The sequence below is a fragment of the Onychomys torridus genome, chromosome 19 (genome assembly GCF_903995425.1).
Source record: "Onychomys torridus chromosome 19, mOncTor1.1, whole genome shotgun sequence".
Classification (NCBI taxonomy): Eukaryota; Metazoa; Chordata; class Mammalia; order Rodentia; family Cricetidae; genus Onychomys; species Onychomys torridus.
In genome coordinates this window covers 59,645,842-59,660,602 of record NC_050461.1, presented here as the reverse complement: position 1 = coordinate 59,660,602, position 14,761 = coordinate 59,645,842, and the positions used below count along the sequence as shown (strand labels likewise).

Below are 14,761 nucleotides of genomic sequence, written 5' to 3'. Positions count from 1 at the left end.
GAGAGGTAACTCAGAAGTTAAGAGTACTTGCTGCACTTGTAGAAGATCTCAGGTTCAGTTCCCGGCACCCTACATGGCATTTAACAGTCATCTGTAACTCTAGTTCTAGGGAATCCCATGACCTCTTCTGGCCTCTATGGGTACTATACACACATATACATGCAGTCCAAGTTCATATACACAGAAAAATTTAAAAATGAAAACATAGGTCCTTGGCAGAGTGGCACAGCAGAAGCTTGTTGGGCCTGTAACCCAGACAAAGGTCAGCGGCATCAAAAAATAAACAAAACAAAGGTCTTCCAGAGGACCCAAGTTGATTCCCTTGATTCCCAGCACCCATGTGGTAGCTCACTACAGTCTGATATTCAGTCCTCTCTGGACTCTAGCTCATATACGGCACACAAACATACAATCAGGCAAAACATCCATATACTTAAAATAAAGATTAAAAAATAAAAATAAATCTTAAAAACAAAATAAAACAAAATGCCAAGTTAAGTCAAATTAAATGTTAGAGGAAGGCACATAAGACCCTAACCTATTTTTGGTCTTTGCAGACTGTTCTCCTCAGGATCATCCAGAAAGGCTGGCATGTAGTTATTAAGTTCTGACTGGAGACAGTGAACCAAGTACCTGGAAATACAAGATTTTAGTCACCTTAGCAAGTTGCACAGATAGTGTTAGACTTCCATATTCTTTAAGAATAGTTTCCACTAAAAATAACAAAGTTTGGATTCTGGAACACTAGAATCGGAGCCCCAGAGTGCAGTGCTCTTAAGTCAGCACAATTTCCCAAGCTTCTTGGTAAGCACCTTCAATTAGGTTAAATACAAATCTTTAGTATTCGTTTTGTAAACAGAACAGGAAGCATGTGAGTTAACTCTTTCCAAAATGTGCTTCTTACTTAAATGCCATCTGAACCAAGTGTGCTAAAACATCCTGGGCATCTAGTGTGATCCGACTAAGGTCGCGGTCCTGCTTGATGAAGTTGAGAAGTTCAGATGCATTTGCCATCCAGAAAGCAAGTGCCCCTGCAATGTTCTTTTGTTTCTGTGGACAGAAAACATTTCCATTAACAATGCAAGACATCAGAAAAATTAGAAATAAATAGGAATACTCCTGAAAAGCTGAAGATAGACCAGTACCTTCCCATCTTCACCAGGTATTTACCACAGATACCAGATACTTGCAAAGAAATGTAGGTACATGCAGAGCAATGGGAAGCAAATAACCACTGCAACATGTCAAGATTCATGTACACAGACATATCGGTCTAATGAGATGTAATTTGCAGAATCAGTAGAGAATGGAGATATTGTATATTACCAAACCAAATTGTAGATTGTGCATTATCTGGTAATCTGTGTAGCAGACACACATGTATCCATGGTTACCCACAGCCACCCTGATACTTGTAGTCACTGGCTTAGACACCATGCAACTCAGTATCAAGTACTGATCTATCACGTCCTCTCCCGACCACATTTGCAGGCCAGGCAACCTTAGATGAGATCCAAAGAACAGGAACCAAGGGTAAATAATAGAGAAGGCACAGAGCTTTTGTCATTTCATATCCATACTGAAGTGCATTAAGCAGAAATTATGAAATGCTGATAAAGTTGCACAGTCAAAAGGATTTTAGTACTGCATGTTTCAGTTGCTGAATGAGGGTTATGAACTGCTCAGTCCAGTTTTTGTAGGATCATAATTGTAATGGAAGCAGCATGAGAAACTCAGCTAAGCCAACACAGCTAGGATCAGCTCCCAGCAGCATGTCCTACCTGATCAACCTGGTCTACTTCCTGGAGAAAAACAGACGAGGGAAATCAAGCAGAACGAGAGAAAGAAACTTGTAAACAATCATGACTGTTTAAAGAAATCAAAACACTAACATGAAGGTACGACATGAGGCACGACATTTAGTTATTCCCAAATTATCTGACATAAAAGATATGCAACGGAAGGACTTTCAAACACTTTTTAAAAATGATACCGTGGGCTTACTACTTAAAGGTGAGGGAGTCCATTCCCTTGAATTAACTATGAGAATGAGAATGACAAGACCAATAAAAACCAATCAAAATAAAAGCTGAAAAATTTAAAGTACATAAGAATTCTTAGTACAGCTATACCAAAGGGAATAATATTTTGAAAATAGAATTACTTGCTGAAATTATTTACTGCCATAATTCTTCTCCACCAACAAAGAGTGCTCCAATTTTACACTAAGCCTACTCTGAAATTTAAGCCTTTCTAGACAGTAGTCAAAGTCCTCACCAGAAGACACCAGCAAGGACAAATTCTCAAAGGCAGTTTGGTGGCTCAAGTACCACAGTCTGAAACAGGCTTCTAAGTCCACACAGGGCAGAGACAGACAAGGACTTGGAATGACAACTGAAAAGGACACTTGTATGTTTGTGTATAAAGTGATGATACTAGAATAACAAAATGCCCAGATAAAAGGACCTTCCTTCTTATCGGTTCTTTAGCTTGAACAAGCCCACCCATCAAACTCCTTCTGTGCTAATCACGTAAGTGTGGAAGAAATATTTGTGGAAAACTTTCGGCTTTTAAAAACAACTCTGAGAGTATTAAAAAACCACCTCGGTTTCCCTCAAATTATACTGCCAGGATTTTTTTTTTTTTAATTAACAAACCATTTAAACAAAGTATTTAACACCTCAGCTAGTTTCTTAGCCGAGTAAAGTCATTGGTTAAGTTAGGAAAACTATAAAATCTGTAAATTTACTTATAATAGCCTTTATAATTAAATTCTCAAATTATCTGCAAATATAAAAAACAGCTGTGCCAATTTTATCAACGATGGATTTTGAGTATTAAAAGAAGCAAACCATCTACCAACAGGAAATTCTTAACAGGGCCGTGAAAGAAGTCTGTCTTAAGTTGATAAGTTTGTCCTTAAACCCATCGAGCCTACATCTATACTGTCAAAACTACATACACTCTCTACCCCACAGCAAGCTCCTCAGAACGAAGCAGCACCTGGGCCTGTGGAGGGAGGACGGCTATCTCCTTGGCACTGGAGAAACATTCTCAAGGTAGAGCTGCACACATACACTGTGTGAATTTCACTTCAATAATCTAAAGAAAATTCAAAGAAACTATCACCTCAGCACTTTCTCACAGTGGCTAATTTTAAGATGACTGTGTTATAATATACACAGTTTATCTTCATTTACTCTACAATTTCCAGAAGAGAAACTTTTTAAACGTTTTTAATTTCTTTTGACTTTAAAAGCTATGCATTTTATTTAAAAAAAAAAAAGGCAAACTTGTAACCAAACCAGAAATGTCACAGAAACTAACAAGATGGCCACCATTTTCCCATCAGGCTTGCCGGGCCAACACTCACCTGAATGACCCCTTCCATCATGCTCACCATCTTGTTGACAACAGCAATGGCCTTGTGGGTGCGCTCTGTAGGACTGATGTCGGGCCTGTGCTGGCTGGACAATACATACCGGCATGCCATGTATAACACATACGTAGGTGACAACTTAAAATGGACTGTAGAACTATTGGTATAGTTTATAATGGCAGATAAAAAAGAATCTTCAGCTGTAAAGAGATTTTGGAAAAGAAGAAAAATGAACAAAAAGTAGGAATGCCATCTGAAGAAAAGTGAACATGAACTTATTCACTAGTAGTAGAATCTAAAATGACTCACAGCTTTCCCTGAATTCAATGCTGGCAGGCAGTATCAGTTCAGGCCCAGCCGCATCCTGAGTTCTAAAAGAAAAACTGACATCACTCAAATTGCCTTCAGGTAAGGTCAACAGCTAACAACGTCACTGCCTGCCACCTGTGCACATGTCCAAAACTAGTTTGTTTCCACATGGAGTTCTGAAGTATTAAGTCATACACGGCACAGTCTCTAGCCTCTTCTGTTAATCTAGACACACATTCAGATGAGTAGACAGAAGGTGGATTCCTTCAAGGACAGACTTCTACCGTGAGGGCAGATAAGATACACGTGTCTGGATTATTAATGAGTACCACATGTTGAAGACAAGGATCTAAGCCACCCAGTTCAGGTAACAGTGAAAAGATACAGTTTTCTAATAATTTACAGACCAGCTAACTTAAATATCCTTTTCCACCGACAAATAGCTACATTCTCCTCATTCTCTCACCTTTGTCAAGCATGAAAAGATGAATAAAAAGAAAAGAATACCAAGGGACTGGAGAAACTGCTTAACAGTTAAGTGAAAAAAGATGCTGAGAACAGAGTTTGAATCCCAGAACCCATATAACACACACACACACACACACACACACACAATCTTTAAAAAAAGAAAAAGAACATAATGTAAGTTAACACAAACTATTATCATTTTAAAGGCAAAATTCTTTTCATTAAATTATATTATTCAAAGTTTACTCCAATATGTAATTTAAAAATTTGAGTTCACCTTAAGAATTTAAGAAAACAATATGATTTAAATGCATGATTATTTCAGTACAGATCTTATACTAAAAGTGTATTTTATTTCTTTTTTTTTTTTTTTTTTTTTTTGAGACACAGTCTCACCACAAAGCCCTGACAGGCATGGAATCAACTATGTAGACCAGGCTGGCCTCCAGGATTAATGGTGTGCACCACCTTGCCTGGCTGGCAGTTTCAAATTTTTAAAAGAATTAGCTTAGATAAACTGTATAAATTATTCATCATTTCTTTATCTTTTTTTTTTTTTTTTTGGTTTGGTTGGTTTTGGTTTTGGTTTTTCGAGACAGGGTTTCTCTCTATGTAACTTTGCGCCTTTCCTGGAACTCACTTTGTAGACCAGACTGGCCTTGAACTCACAGAGATCCGCCTGGCTCTGCCTCCCAAGTGCTGGGATTAAAGGCCTGCGCCACCACCGCCCGGCCATTTCATTGTTTTAACAAATTTAATAAAGAGTTTATATTAACTGGAAAAGGGGAAAAAAATGTTGGTTATAATTAAAAGTTACTCCCTTCACTCAAGAGGATGTTTGAGCTTACCTAAAATTATAATTTTAAATATATTTATTAAAATGACCAAGATTTTAAACTAGATTAATTAAGCACTGCTAATTTCAGCATTGTCAATGTGAAAAGTGTAGTAGGAATTAGAAGGTTTATCTGTTTCCGTCCTGTCTTAACATCAAAAAACAACATCCATAGTGTAAATAAAACTTTTAGGACTAGCCCCTTCACATAGCTATTTTGCAAAAATAAGAATATATGTACTTGTTTCCATGGTCTGTCTGTCCTCGTCCCACCTAGTCTCACAGTCACATTCCCCATCATATATAGACACATGCCTGTGGTCATTGCAGTATCAACTCATGCCGGACGTAGAAGCACACCTTGAATCCCAACACTTGGGAGACAGAAACAGAAGAACGTCTGTGAGTTCCAGGCCAGCCTGGCTCACATATTGAGGTCCAATGCCACCCGGGACTTTATAGTGAGGCCCATCTCAAAAACACAGACCAAAAAGGAAACCAATACTGATTCAACATTTCACCATGATGGATACTATAATCCTTTACTCTATACCACCCCAAACAAGTGTAAACACAGAAAGAGAACTACCTTTTATGACATCTAATAATCACACAGCCAAAAAAAAAAAAAAAAAACTTACATGACTAGTCAAAAAATCCACAATAAAAATATTATAATATTTGTTGATAACTACATATATATTATTGGACTGAAGTTATTAATAATCTTGTGATACACAGTGCCCTCTGCTGGAGGGTGGAAGGTAATAAAAGTCTTTTTACAGCACTGACTGCATTGACAATTGACTCTGACTGTACCGAGTCTCCCATTTCTGCCAACCATCTGTTCTGGATGTCTGACAAGAACAGAAAGAATGCCTTCTTCAAAACCTTGTAACAGGTCAATAACATCTCCAGCTCCCTGCCAACAGTGCGCAGAGTTCACTTGGCATTTCCTTCTCCCCATCTGTGGCCTCTAGGGCTCTAAGGACTATGGTGTCACTTAACAATGAGCATGTGGGACACAGCCTGCTACACTGCTTAAAACAAAGACTCCTGATTCATGAAGGTAACATATTAAAAAGCATAAAAGAAAACAGAAAGCAGAGAAGCTCCGTGTCATAAGAAATGAGGCAACAAAGTAAGGAAACTAATCCACACTTTGCTTGCCTCAGCAGGGAGACATACCACATGAGAGTCTGGGACAGGGATTGTCTCTTCAAAATTATTCTTGTCTTTACATATTTTTAAATTTCTTCTAGAAATGGATGTAATAATTAAATTTTTCTATAAAAATGATCACATACTAAAATGTTATAAAAACTCCCTTTCTCTGTATGCTATAGAGCAGCCAACTTAAAAGAGAAAGTAAAATCCAATGTGCCAGTATCCAAAGGCCACACGTGGCAAGGAAGGAATGCAATTACTATACATTCATTTTATTCAGTGATATACAAATACTCATAAAAGCCTGGTCAACTCTCTAAAACTTCTGGCTAAATCTATAACCTCAGCAGTCTTTACCCCAATGCCTCCTCTAAGGGTGCTCACTTCTCTCACCTGCTTTCTCTTTGGCGATAATCCTGCTCCTGGTCCAGTCGGATGGTTGGCTTCACCATGCCTCGCTCAGCTGTGCTGGAGGTGGAGGGTACCCGGTCACTGTCCAGTCTAGCAGTGCTCTGTTGCAGAGGAAGCCAGTGTTAGAGCGCCTCCCACACCGACCAAGCATGCCTCACCCTTAGCACTGCGGGCAGGAATCCTGCAGGCAGGAATCTGATGTGGGTCTGGCTGCAGTGCAGGGAAGGTGAGGACCCAGAACAGATCATCCAGAAACACTCCAGACCCTGAGTCCAGTGTCCTGCCCAGAAGCTCACAGCAGTGAATGCATGAGCATGAAAAAACACAGACATTTCAATTTTCAAAGAGTAAGGAGTAAACCTTAGCAATAAAATATAAAGACAAAATGAATAGTCATTTTACTTCCTCAGTTACAGTAACAAAAATAAAACTGGCCAGCAGATGGCACTATTTTAGGCTTAAAACTTTAAAAACATAACTTATAAATGACCAGTAATGGCAATGAAAAAATAAATCAGGACACGTTTATGGGCTTATATACTAAAGAATTATTTTTAAATGACTTAAGAAAACAAACAGAAAACCTGCTCACAATTAACAGTATAACATAGTACAGAAAGGTATATAGACAGACAAGAGCCTCATAGAGTTGAAACACATAAGTAAACGCAAAGGCACAGGCACACCCACCTCCCTACGATCTAAGCACTCTGGAAAGGGTTCACAAATGTTAATAAGAGTCATCTATATACTGTGGATAATGGACTTTCATTTTCCCTCTATTTACCAAGCTTTCTATGAGAAAAGTTCTGCTTCACCTCCAGAGTATTGATTCATTTGTATGTGCCAAGGTTCTGTTGCAGCATTAGAGGCACAACAATTAATTTATGAAACAGGATCCCTGTGTCCAGTGTTCATAGCCCACATCATCAATTAGAAAGCAGAGACACAAGGTAGGAATAACAGTTACCCAAAAGCTTTACATGCAGTAGTATGACTGGATGCTGCTCAAGAATGACCTCATCAGGAGGACGGGTTAAGACATGAAGGGACCAATCATGTAAAAACAAAGAATAAGATCTAGGAGACGGTAAATGAGAAGTGGGCACACAAGCAGGAGAGTGAGAGGGGAGGGGAAGACACTATTTGCAACAGCCCTGGAGGGAGGAAATCAGAGTATCAGGAGTTGTGAAGCGAGGGTGAAGGCCATGATGTGTAGGTTGAAAAGGAACCAGAGGCTTTGACAGCAGTGCTCCAACAGAACCAAATGCATGTCCCTAAAATTCAAGAGTAATGACAACCAGCCAGGGCTGCCAGTAACACCTGAGAGGAACGGCTGCTCACAACACCGCGCTGCCCTGTTATGGGAGTGCTGAATGCTGAGTAAGCAGAGGCATGCGGATACTTCACAGCCAGAGAAAACAAGATACGACAGCCTCACACAGGCACTGTGCAAAGGAAAGCAATCAAAGGCAACCTGGGACAGACTTCAGTTGGGCAAAGCTATGGTTGGTGGTATAACTTACTAAAGTGAAGAAGATGAGAAAGAAGTAAGTTTAAGAAAAAAACAAAAACAAAAACAAAAGCCAGGCTTAATTCACTATGTTAAATTTGAATACCCATCAAATACAGAACAGAAAGTCAATCAAGTCTCTGAAGATCTCTGTCTGGGGAAACCAGAGTCAAAGGCACACACTTGGAGATAGTGAACAACAAATGGGTATAACCTTAGGCAACATGGCAAGGTCACCAAGGGAACACGTATAAATAGGAGGGACAGGGCCCTAGACCTGACAGCTTAGCTCTCCAATTATCAGAGTTAAGTATATCAGAGAAAGAGGTACCAACAATTCACCTAGAAAGAACCACCAAGCCATGGTCCAGGGATAAAGACAGAGCAACCTGAAGTAGAAGAGTATATATAGAAGAGTGGTTATACGTAGACACTATTGTCACAAGAACACAGAAAGCACAGTAGAGGACAGGAGCCTGGTAGACGCAACCAACCTTAGGACACACCAACAGCCACCTCAGAGGATGCAGTCAAGAAACTGTGCCGAAAGTGGAGTAGCAGAGTGGGGCCAGCAACTAAATCAGGAGGACCTATGTTGTAATGGACACACATGAGAATGCTCCCAGCTTAGTTCTATCATGGTCTCCAACATACCACATCTCAAGAACACCTCTTCCCCTTAAATCTGACTCTGATTAGTTTCAACCAATAAAAGGCAGGAGAAAAATGGTGCTATATCAGCCCTGGGCCTAACTCTTAAGAACACCTGCAAGTTCAAGATGCTGGTCCTATAGAACACCACCTGACTATAAGTTCTGACTGCTCTCGTTTAAAGAGTCCTTTGGAGGGCTGGAGAGATGGCTCAGAGGTTAAGAGCACTGACTGCTCTTCCAGAGGTCCTGAGTTCTATTCCCAGCAACCACATGGTGGCTCACAACCATCTGTAATGAGATCTGGTGCCCTCTTCTGGCCTGCAGTCATACATGGTGCATACATAATAAATAAATAAATCTTAAAAAAAAAAAAAAAAAAAAAAAGAGTCCTTTGGAAAGAACCCAAAACAGCAAAGAGATGCAAGGTAGGTAGTCTCAGAAGTGTGTCACTGATTCACCTACTAGCTGACTGCAGTCACATGAGGGACCAGTAGCAAGACTAGTAAACCAGCTTGCCCTAGTAAACTCAAACTAGTTCATCCAATTATCAATAAATGAAGGGGCTGCTGTTTCAGCTCACCAAGTTTTACAGTAACTGTAATCCAGAAACAGATCACCAAGATGAAGGGAGGAATGACTTTTATAATACAGGAACAAAGAGTGACTTAGAGAAGGGAGTAACCAATGGGGATCTAGTACTTGTATCAAGGGAAGTAAAGGAGCAAGGGCACTTCATCCTCAGCAGGATCTGGCCAAAGAGGTTAGGTACACACAGTAGTAGCACAGGCAACACACATGCCCACTTGAAAGAGAAAGCACTCTATCCTGACCTCAGGACAAAAGGAACAGCTAGTTACCTTCCATTATGTACCACTGGGTGAACAGATACAGCAGAGAGAGGCTACTGTGAACTCAAGTCTTTACAAAGTGGCTTCTGTTCCTGAGCACCCTATAACACCCAACCTACAAGATGATCAGGTCATGATCCATAACCACCTACCCTGCTTGCTGGCAATGCTGTCCCACTATGAATATCTCCTCCCAAATCAAAGGTTGTCTCCTGAACGGCTCTATTGAATGAAAAAGAAACATAAAAATTAAATTTCAACTGACAAGGTAGTACTCTCAACACATCAACAACAGACAGTATTCCAATGTTCAGAGATCATTAATAAACTCATTTATTTTGGCATATAGACTTTTAAAATGTGACAGTAAATATGAGAGCTTTTCTTATCAGAGTCCTGTTGTTAACAAAAAACTGGGGCTGGAGAGATGGCCCTATGATTAAGAGTACATGTTATTCTTGCAGAGAACCTGAGTTCAATTACCAGCACCTACTTAATAGCTCACAACCATCTGTAACTCTAGTTTTAGGGGATCTAATACTCTCTTCTGGTCTCTGTGGGCACCAGGCACATACAGATATACAGGTAGGCAAAACATCATATATAAAGAAAATAATAAAAATTTTAAATAATACAAAAAATCGTATTTTTCTATTAGAAACACAGCTCAAGCAAGTAAAACTATATTCTTTGGCACAAATAAAGATTAAATATAACACACTGGTCCCAACTTAAGGGAAAAGGAGCCTAAAGGTGCCTGTAAGAATAAAGCAATGGCTAATTCTGGATTGTCTTAACATTTGAGAACTACATGGTTTAATTTCAAAGCTTCATTGATAGACTGAAACAAGTAATGTTGAAATTCAAATAATTTTTCTATTAGAAATTACGCTATATAATTTCCTAAGAAAATAAAATAACTTGCAATGTAAAGTAATACTCTATGCTCTGAAAAATAACTTCTAAGAAGTTTTTTTTACCAAAAACTGAATTATCACTAACTTTCTGCATGTAACTGTCTCCAAAACATCAGTTTGGGGATTTCAGGGATGTCTTGATCCACTGAGCCCCTGTATGTCATTATTGTGTTCTGAGTACTAGGGAAGGTATGATACTCACAGCTAAAGGCATAAGTCAGTACAAAGTTACTGTAAACTTGGGCTGGATTCCTGTACACATGTAGTGCATATAAATTAAAAACAAAAAAACTGCAACGCAAGGTGAGAAACTAGAAACACTTCATACATGGCATATGAAATTTCAAACATCCTTGTGCCTAAACCAGTGCATGTCATGATGTGTTCACTGGAGAAAAAAATGTTAACTCTGAATAGTAATAACATCTGGTCCAAAGTGTCAGATGTGTGAAGGTAACCAATGTCACGTTAAGCAGGTAGATCTCTGTGAGTTTAAGGGCAGTCTGGGTTACATGGCGAGACCCTGTCTTTAAAAAACAAACAAACAAAATGGAGGTGGGGCAGTACAGAGTCCATCAACACAGTGGTTTACAGGTTGGTTTATGCTTATATTCTTTGGGCAGGTTATACTTCTATGGACTTAGAACTCTTGTAAACAGTGTAAGAGTTATGGAAGATATTTCCCCAAGATTGATACCTTATTAACCTATAAAATAGATACAAAGTAGCTTAACAGTGTATGATTCCAAAATTATTACCAAAAGAAAAACTCTTTTCCCAAAAAAAGTTTAACAGAAGAGGCCACACGGCAAGACCTCATGAAAACACTAGGTGGAGCTAAAAAGCTAAGTTCTTCAATAGATCCCCTTTGTAGCCAGGCTTGAGAGTGAGGAGGGTAGTTTAAACACTATTCGTTCACAGGGTGATGATCCAAAGATCAGATCAGCTTTAAAACAAAGAAACCTTAAAATCAGTCAGAACTTCCAATTTCAAGATTAAGTCAGAATCTTTCTACTCTTTTTGCTCCAAAACCAATACAAATTTACAAAAAACTCCCAATTTATAAACTTCACTTGGATATTAAAAGGTTTTATTTTTATTTTACATGGGTATTGTGCCTGCACATATGTATATACAACACGTGTGTGTAGTACCCACATCGGACCCTGGCACTAGCATTACAGATGGTTGAGCACTGCCTGACTCAGGCACTGGGAACCACACAGGGTCCTTGGCAAAAACAGCAGTTGCTCTTAAGCACTGAGCCACATCTTCAGACCCTTCATTTTTATCTTTTAAAACTAAAGTAAAGGATGGGAAAATGGAGTGAGTAACGTGTTTGCTTGTTTGCTTGCCAGCCTGACAACCTGAATCTGATCCACAGGACCCACAGGCACAAACACATGCACACAGAAAATAAAAAATGTAATTAAAAACTGAAAATAAAAAGGTATGTACATCTAACTGAAATTACTTTATAGGCAAAACACTCTAAAATCCTTAATATCACATTCACCCAGGTTTATGTCTTGGGCCCTTGACCATCAGGCCTCCATCCACAGATCTCTTCGAAAGAACATGGTCCTGGATGGGGTCCACAAACTTGAACACATGGGAAGTGCCAAACTGCACTTTCATGCCACTCTGCAGCATGGTGGTCTCTGAGATGCGCTGGCCATCCACATAGGTCTCTGCATCCATACTTCTGGGTGTCACAGTGACCACCCCATCCATGTTAGTGAGATCACAGTGATGAGGCTGAATTCCTGGGCCAAACAACTGAAAAGAGAAGGAAAAGACAGTTCCACCATGAAGTACACAGTGCTTAAAACATTCACATTCTGCCATGATAGACACAGTCTAACAAGCCCTGGATTTTTTTGTTTTCTTACGTGGATTTCTCTCTTAATAGTGTAAAATTATGTCAAAGCATCTGGGCATTTTTAACATTTAAGAACTTGTTTTCAAAAATATTGTAACTCTGCTTTACTAATAGTATGACTGGGGTTCAGGAAGTAGTTCAGTGGTCTTTGACAATCTCTATGAGGCACTCGGTTCCAACCCCAGGATCCCCCTTCCCCAACACACACACAAAGCATATGATCTGAAACATTAACTAGGTAATAAATAGATGAATCCATACAGAAAGTTATTATTTCTAAAAAACCTTACTTATATTTTACTGTTAAGAACTAATAAATTGGGCTGGAAGAGATGGCTCAGGTTAAGAGCACTGACTGCTCTTCCAGAGGTCCTGAGTTCAATTCCCAGCAACCACATGGTGGCTCACAACCATCTGTAATGAGATCTGGTGCCCTCTTCTGGCCTGCAGTCATACATGCTGTTGTATACATAATAAATAAATAAACCTTAAAAAAAAAAAAAAAAAGAACTAATAAATTATATAAATCAGAACTAAAAACCCAACCATTTTTCTCATATACAGAAACAAGTAGTAAAGAACAAAGTTGATTTGGACAAGTCCAATGTCAAATTCTGACACTCCTTCTTTAAGTTCTTAAGATGCTTGGGTATTGCTGACTGCAAACTAGGCACAATCTTCCTAAAACAAACCTATCAACTGTTTCAGCACCTTTGCTTCCTAAGCAGAAGTCAACATCATACTGGAATGTTACTACAACAGTACATGTTTCTGTAGGTGCCTTCTGGACACAAACACATCATGTTCTCTCTACACTAAAGTAGAGAAAAGGGACTCAGAGAAGAGAATGACCTACAGTTAAATACTAGGTCTATCATTTTCCTTCATTCATATGTGGCTGGTCCCTTGACATGTGCTTGTTAATTACTGATAGGAGCAATGACAGTGAAAGGCTCAAGTACCTGGATAGAATTGTCCTCGAACTTCTCTGTCCCAACTTCAGTCACACTTAGTTGAAGGCGGTATAACTTTGGCTTGTCTCTAGAGTCAGAGCCGTCTGTGAGAAGAGAAGGCAAAGAGATCCTTTTGTGAAGTCTAATAATCTTATGTTTGAGACAAACAAGTTCTGTTACTAAGGATAGTACAGCTTTACTTCTCAGGACTTCTTTCCAAAGAGTCTCCAACTAACATCATATACCTTAACACACTAGATATAGATACCAGTAGGCTCCGGTCTATATAAATGTCTATATAAGTGTCATTAAATACAACTTTCTGACTATACTTCTTTCCAAAGCACACTACCCTAGATTTTCCTTGGTGATTCCAAGGATGGAATTGTATTGAGAATACAGAATAAGACGACATAAGCCATTACTTCACACCAGAACCTTTGTGGGGTAGAATTCCCATGCACCCTTATACTGTGTACAGCACAGTACAGTGGTGGGGCACAACAACAACGCTTTAACTGTGCAACCCTCCCAGCTCACCAGACCTCCTGAATCACAGTCTGAATCTCAAGTGTTCCAATGTGTACCACTGACAAAAAAAATGCTACTGAAATGCTTAACTTCCTTCAGAACAACTGGGATCAAAGGCAGAAAGGACGACTTTTTAGTTTTTAGTTTGTTCTTTGAGAATTTCAGACATGTCTTGATCATATTCACGCCATACCCCACTCCTCCAGATTACCTATGATTCTGTGCCCACCCAATGCTGTGTCCTTTACAGAAAACAGGGAGCACAACTGCTATCGTCTGACTGCTGGGATGGGTGACGGCAGGAGGACAGAGCGCAGCGACGTCAGCCTCTAGCCCACTCACGTTCACCCACTGCATCCCATCTGTGCAAAGGGTGCACACCGAAGCCCTCTCTGTTTTCAGAGTTAACATATGGCAAGTGTACCTCACAGAACACAAGAATTAGTATACAACTCCAGCTTCACCACAGCCACACTCAGTGTAGGCTGCAAACACACCAAGCAAGGTTTCCTTAAAACCAGTGTGAGTCTCTCCAGTTTGTTTCCAAGTCATTTAGTCAAATCTTGTCACTGGAATCAGATGTTAGCTATAAGAGGTTCAGAAGTTTGGAGGACTCTGGTGTGTACACAGACCGTTTTAAATCTTAAAGTCTCTGAGCTGTGATGTAATCTGAACTCTTACGAACAAAAGACACCATAAAAACCTAAGCTCTCCAGAACCAACTTTAGTTTTAGAGTACACAAAGTAACATTCTACTGATATAATTTTCTACTTCTGAAATATTATCAAATCTGTAACAACTGGGTGAAGGTAAGATGAGACTGGAGTATGTCAGAGACATACATGCCTACTATGGATCTCCCCAAAATGGCCTACCTGTGTTGTCCCCCTCAAG

The 14,761-nt window shown here is 39.5% G+C and overlaps 1 protein-coding gene across 24 annotated transcripts in view; it reads right to left on the bottom strand.

The window, feature by feature from the left end:
- Positions 1–14,761, bottom strand: part of Afdn (afadin, adherens junction formation factor) — a 132,139-nt gene that overhangs the window by 52,147 nt on the left and 65,231 nt on the right. For 17 of the 24 annotated variants that reach the window (XM_036169159.1, XM_036169168.1, XM_036169163.1 and 14 more), the window contains 9 exons: positions 13,345–13,439; positions 12,017–12,279; positions 9,736–9,805; positions 6,552–6,670; positions 3,689–3,750; positions 3,374–3,579; positions 1,782–1,802; positions 905–1,050; positions 539–633 (listed from right to left, as the gene is read on the bottom strand). In XM_036169159.1, coding sequence (XP_036025052.1) covers positions 539–633; positions 905–1,050; positions 1,782–1,802; positions 3,374–3,579; positions 3,689–3,750; positions 6,552–6,670; positions 9,736–9,805; positions 12,017–12,279; positions 13,345–13,439 — 1,077 coding nt within the window. The remainder of the gene's footprint in view (positions 1–538; positions 634–904; positions 1,051–1,781; positions 1,803–3,373; positions 3,580–3,688; positions 3,751–6,551; positions 6,671–9,735; positions 9,806–12,016; positions 12,280–13,344; positions 13,440–14,761) is intronic. The other 7 variants (XM_036169166.1, XM_036169164.1, XM_036169167.1 and 4 more) reach the window with 1 other exon arrangement.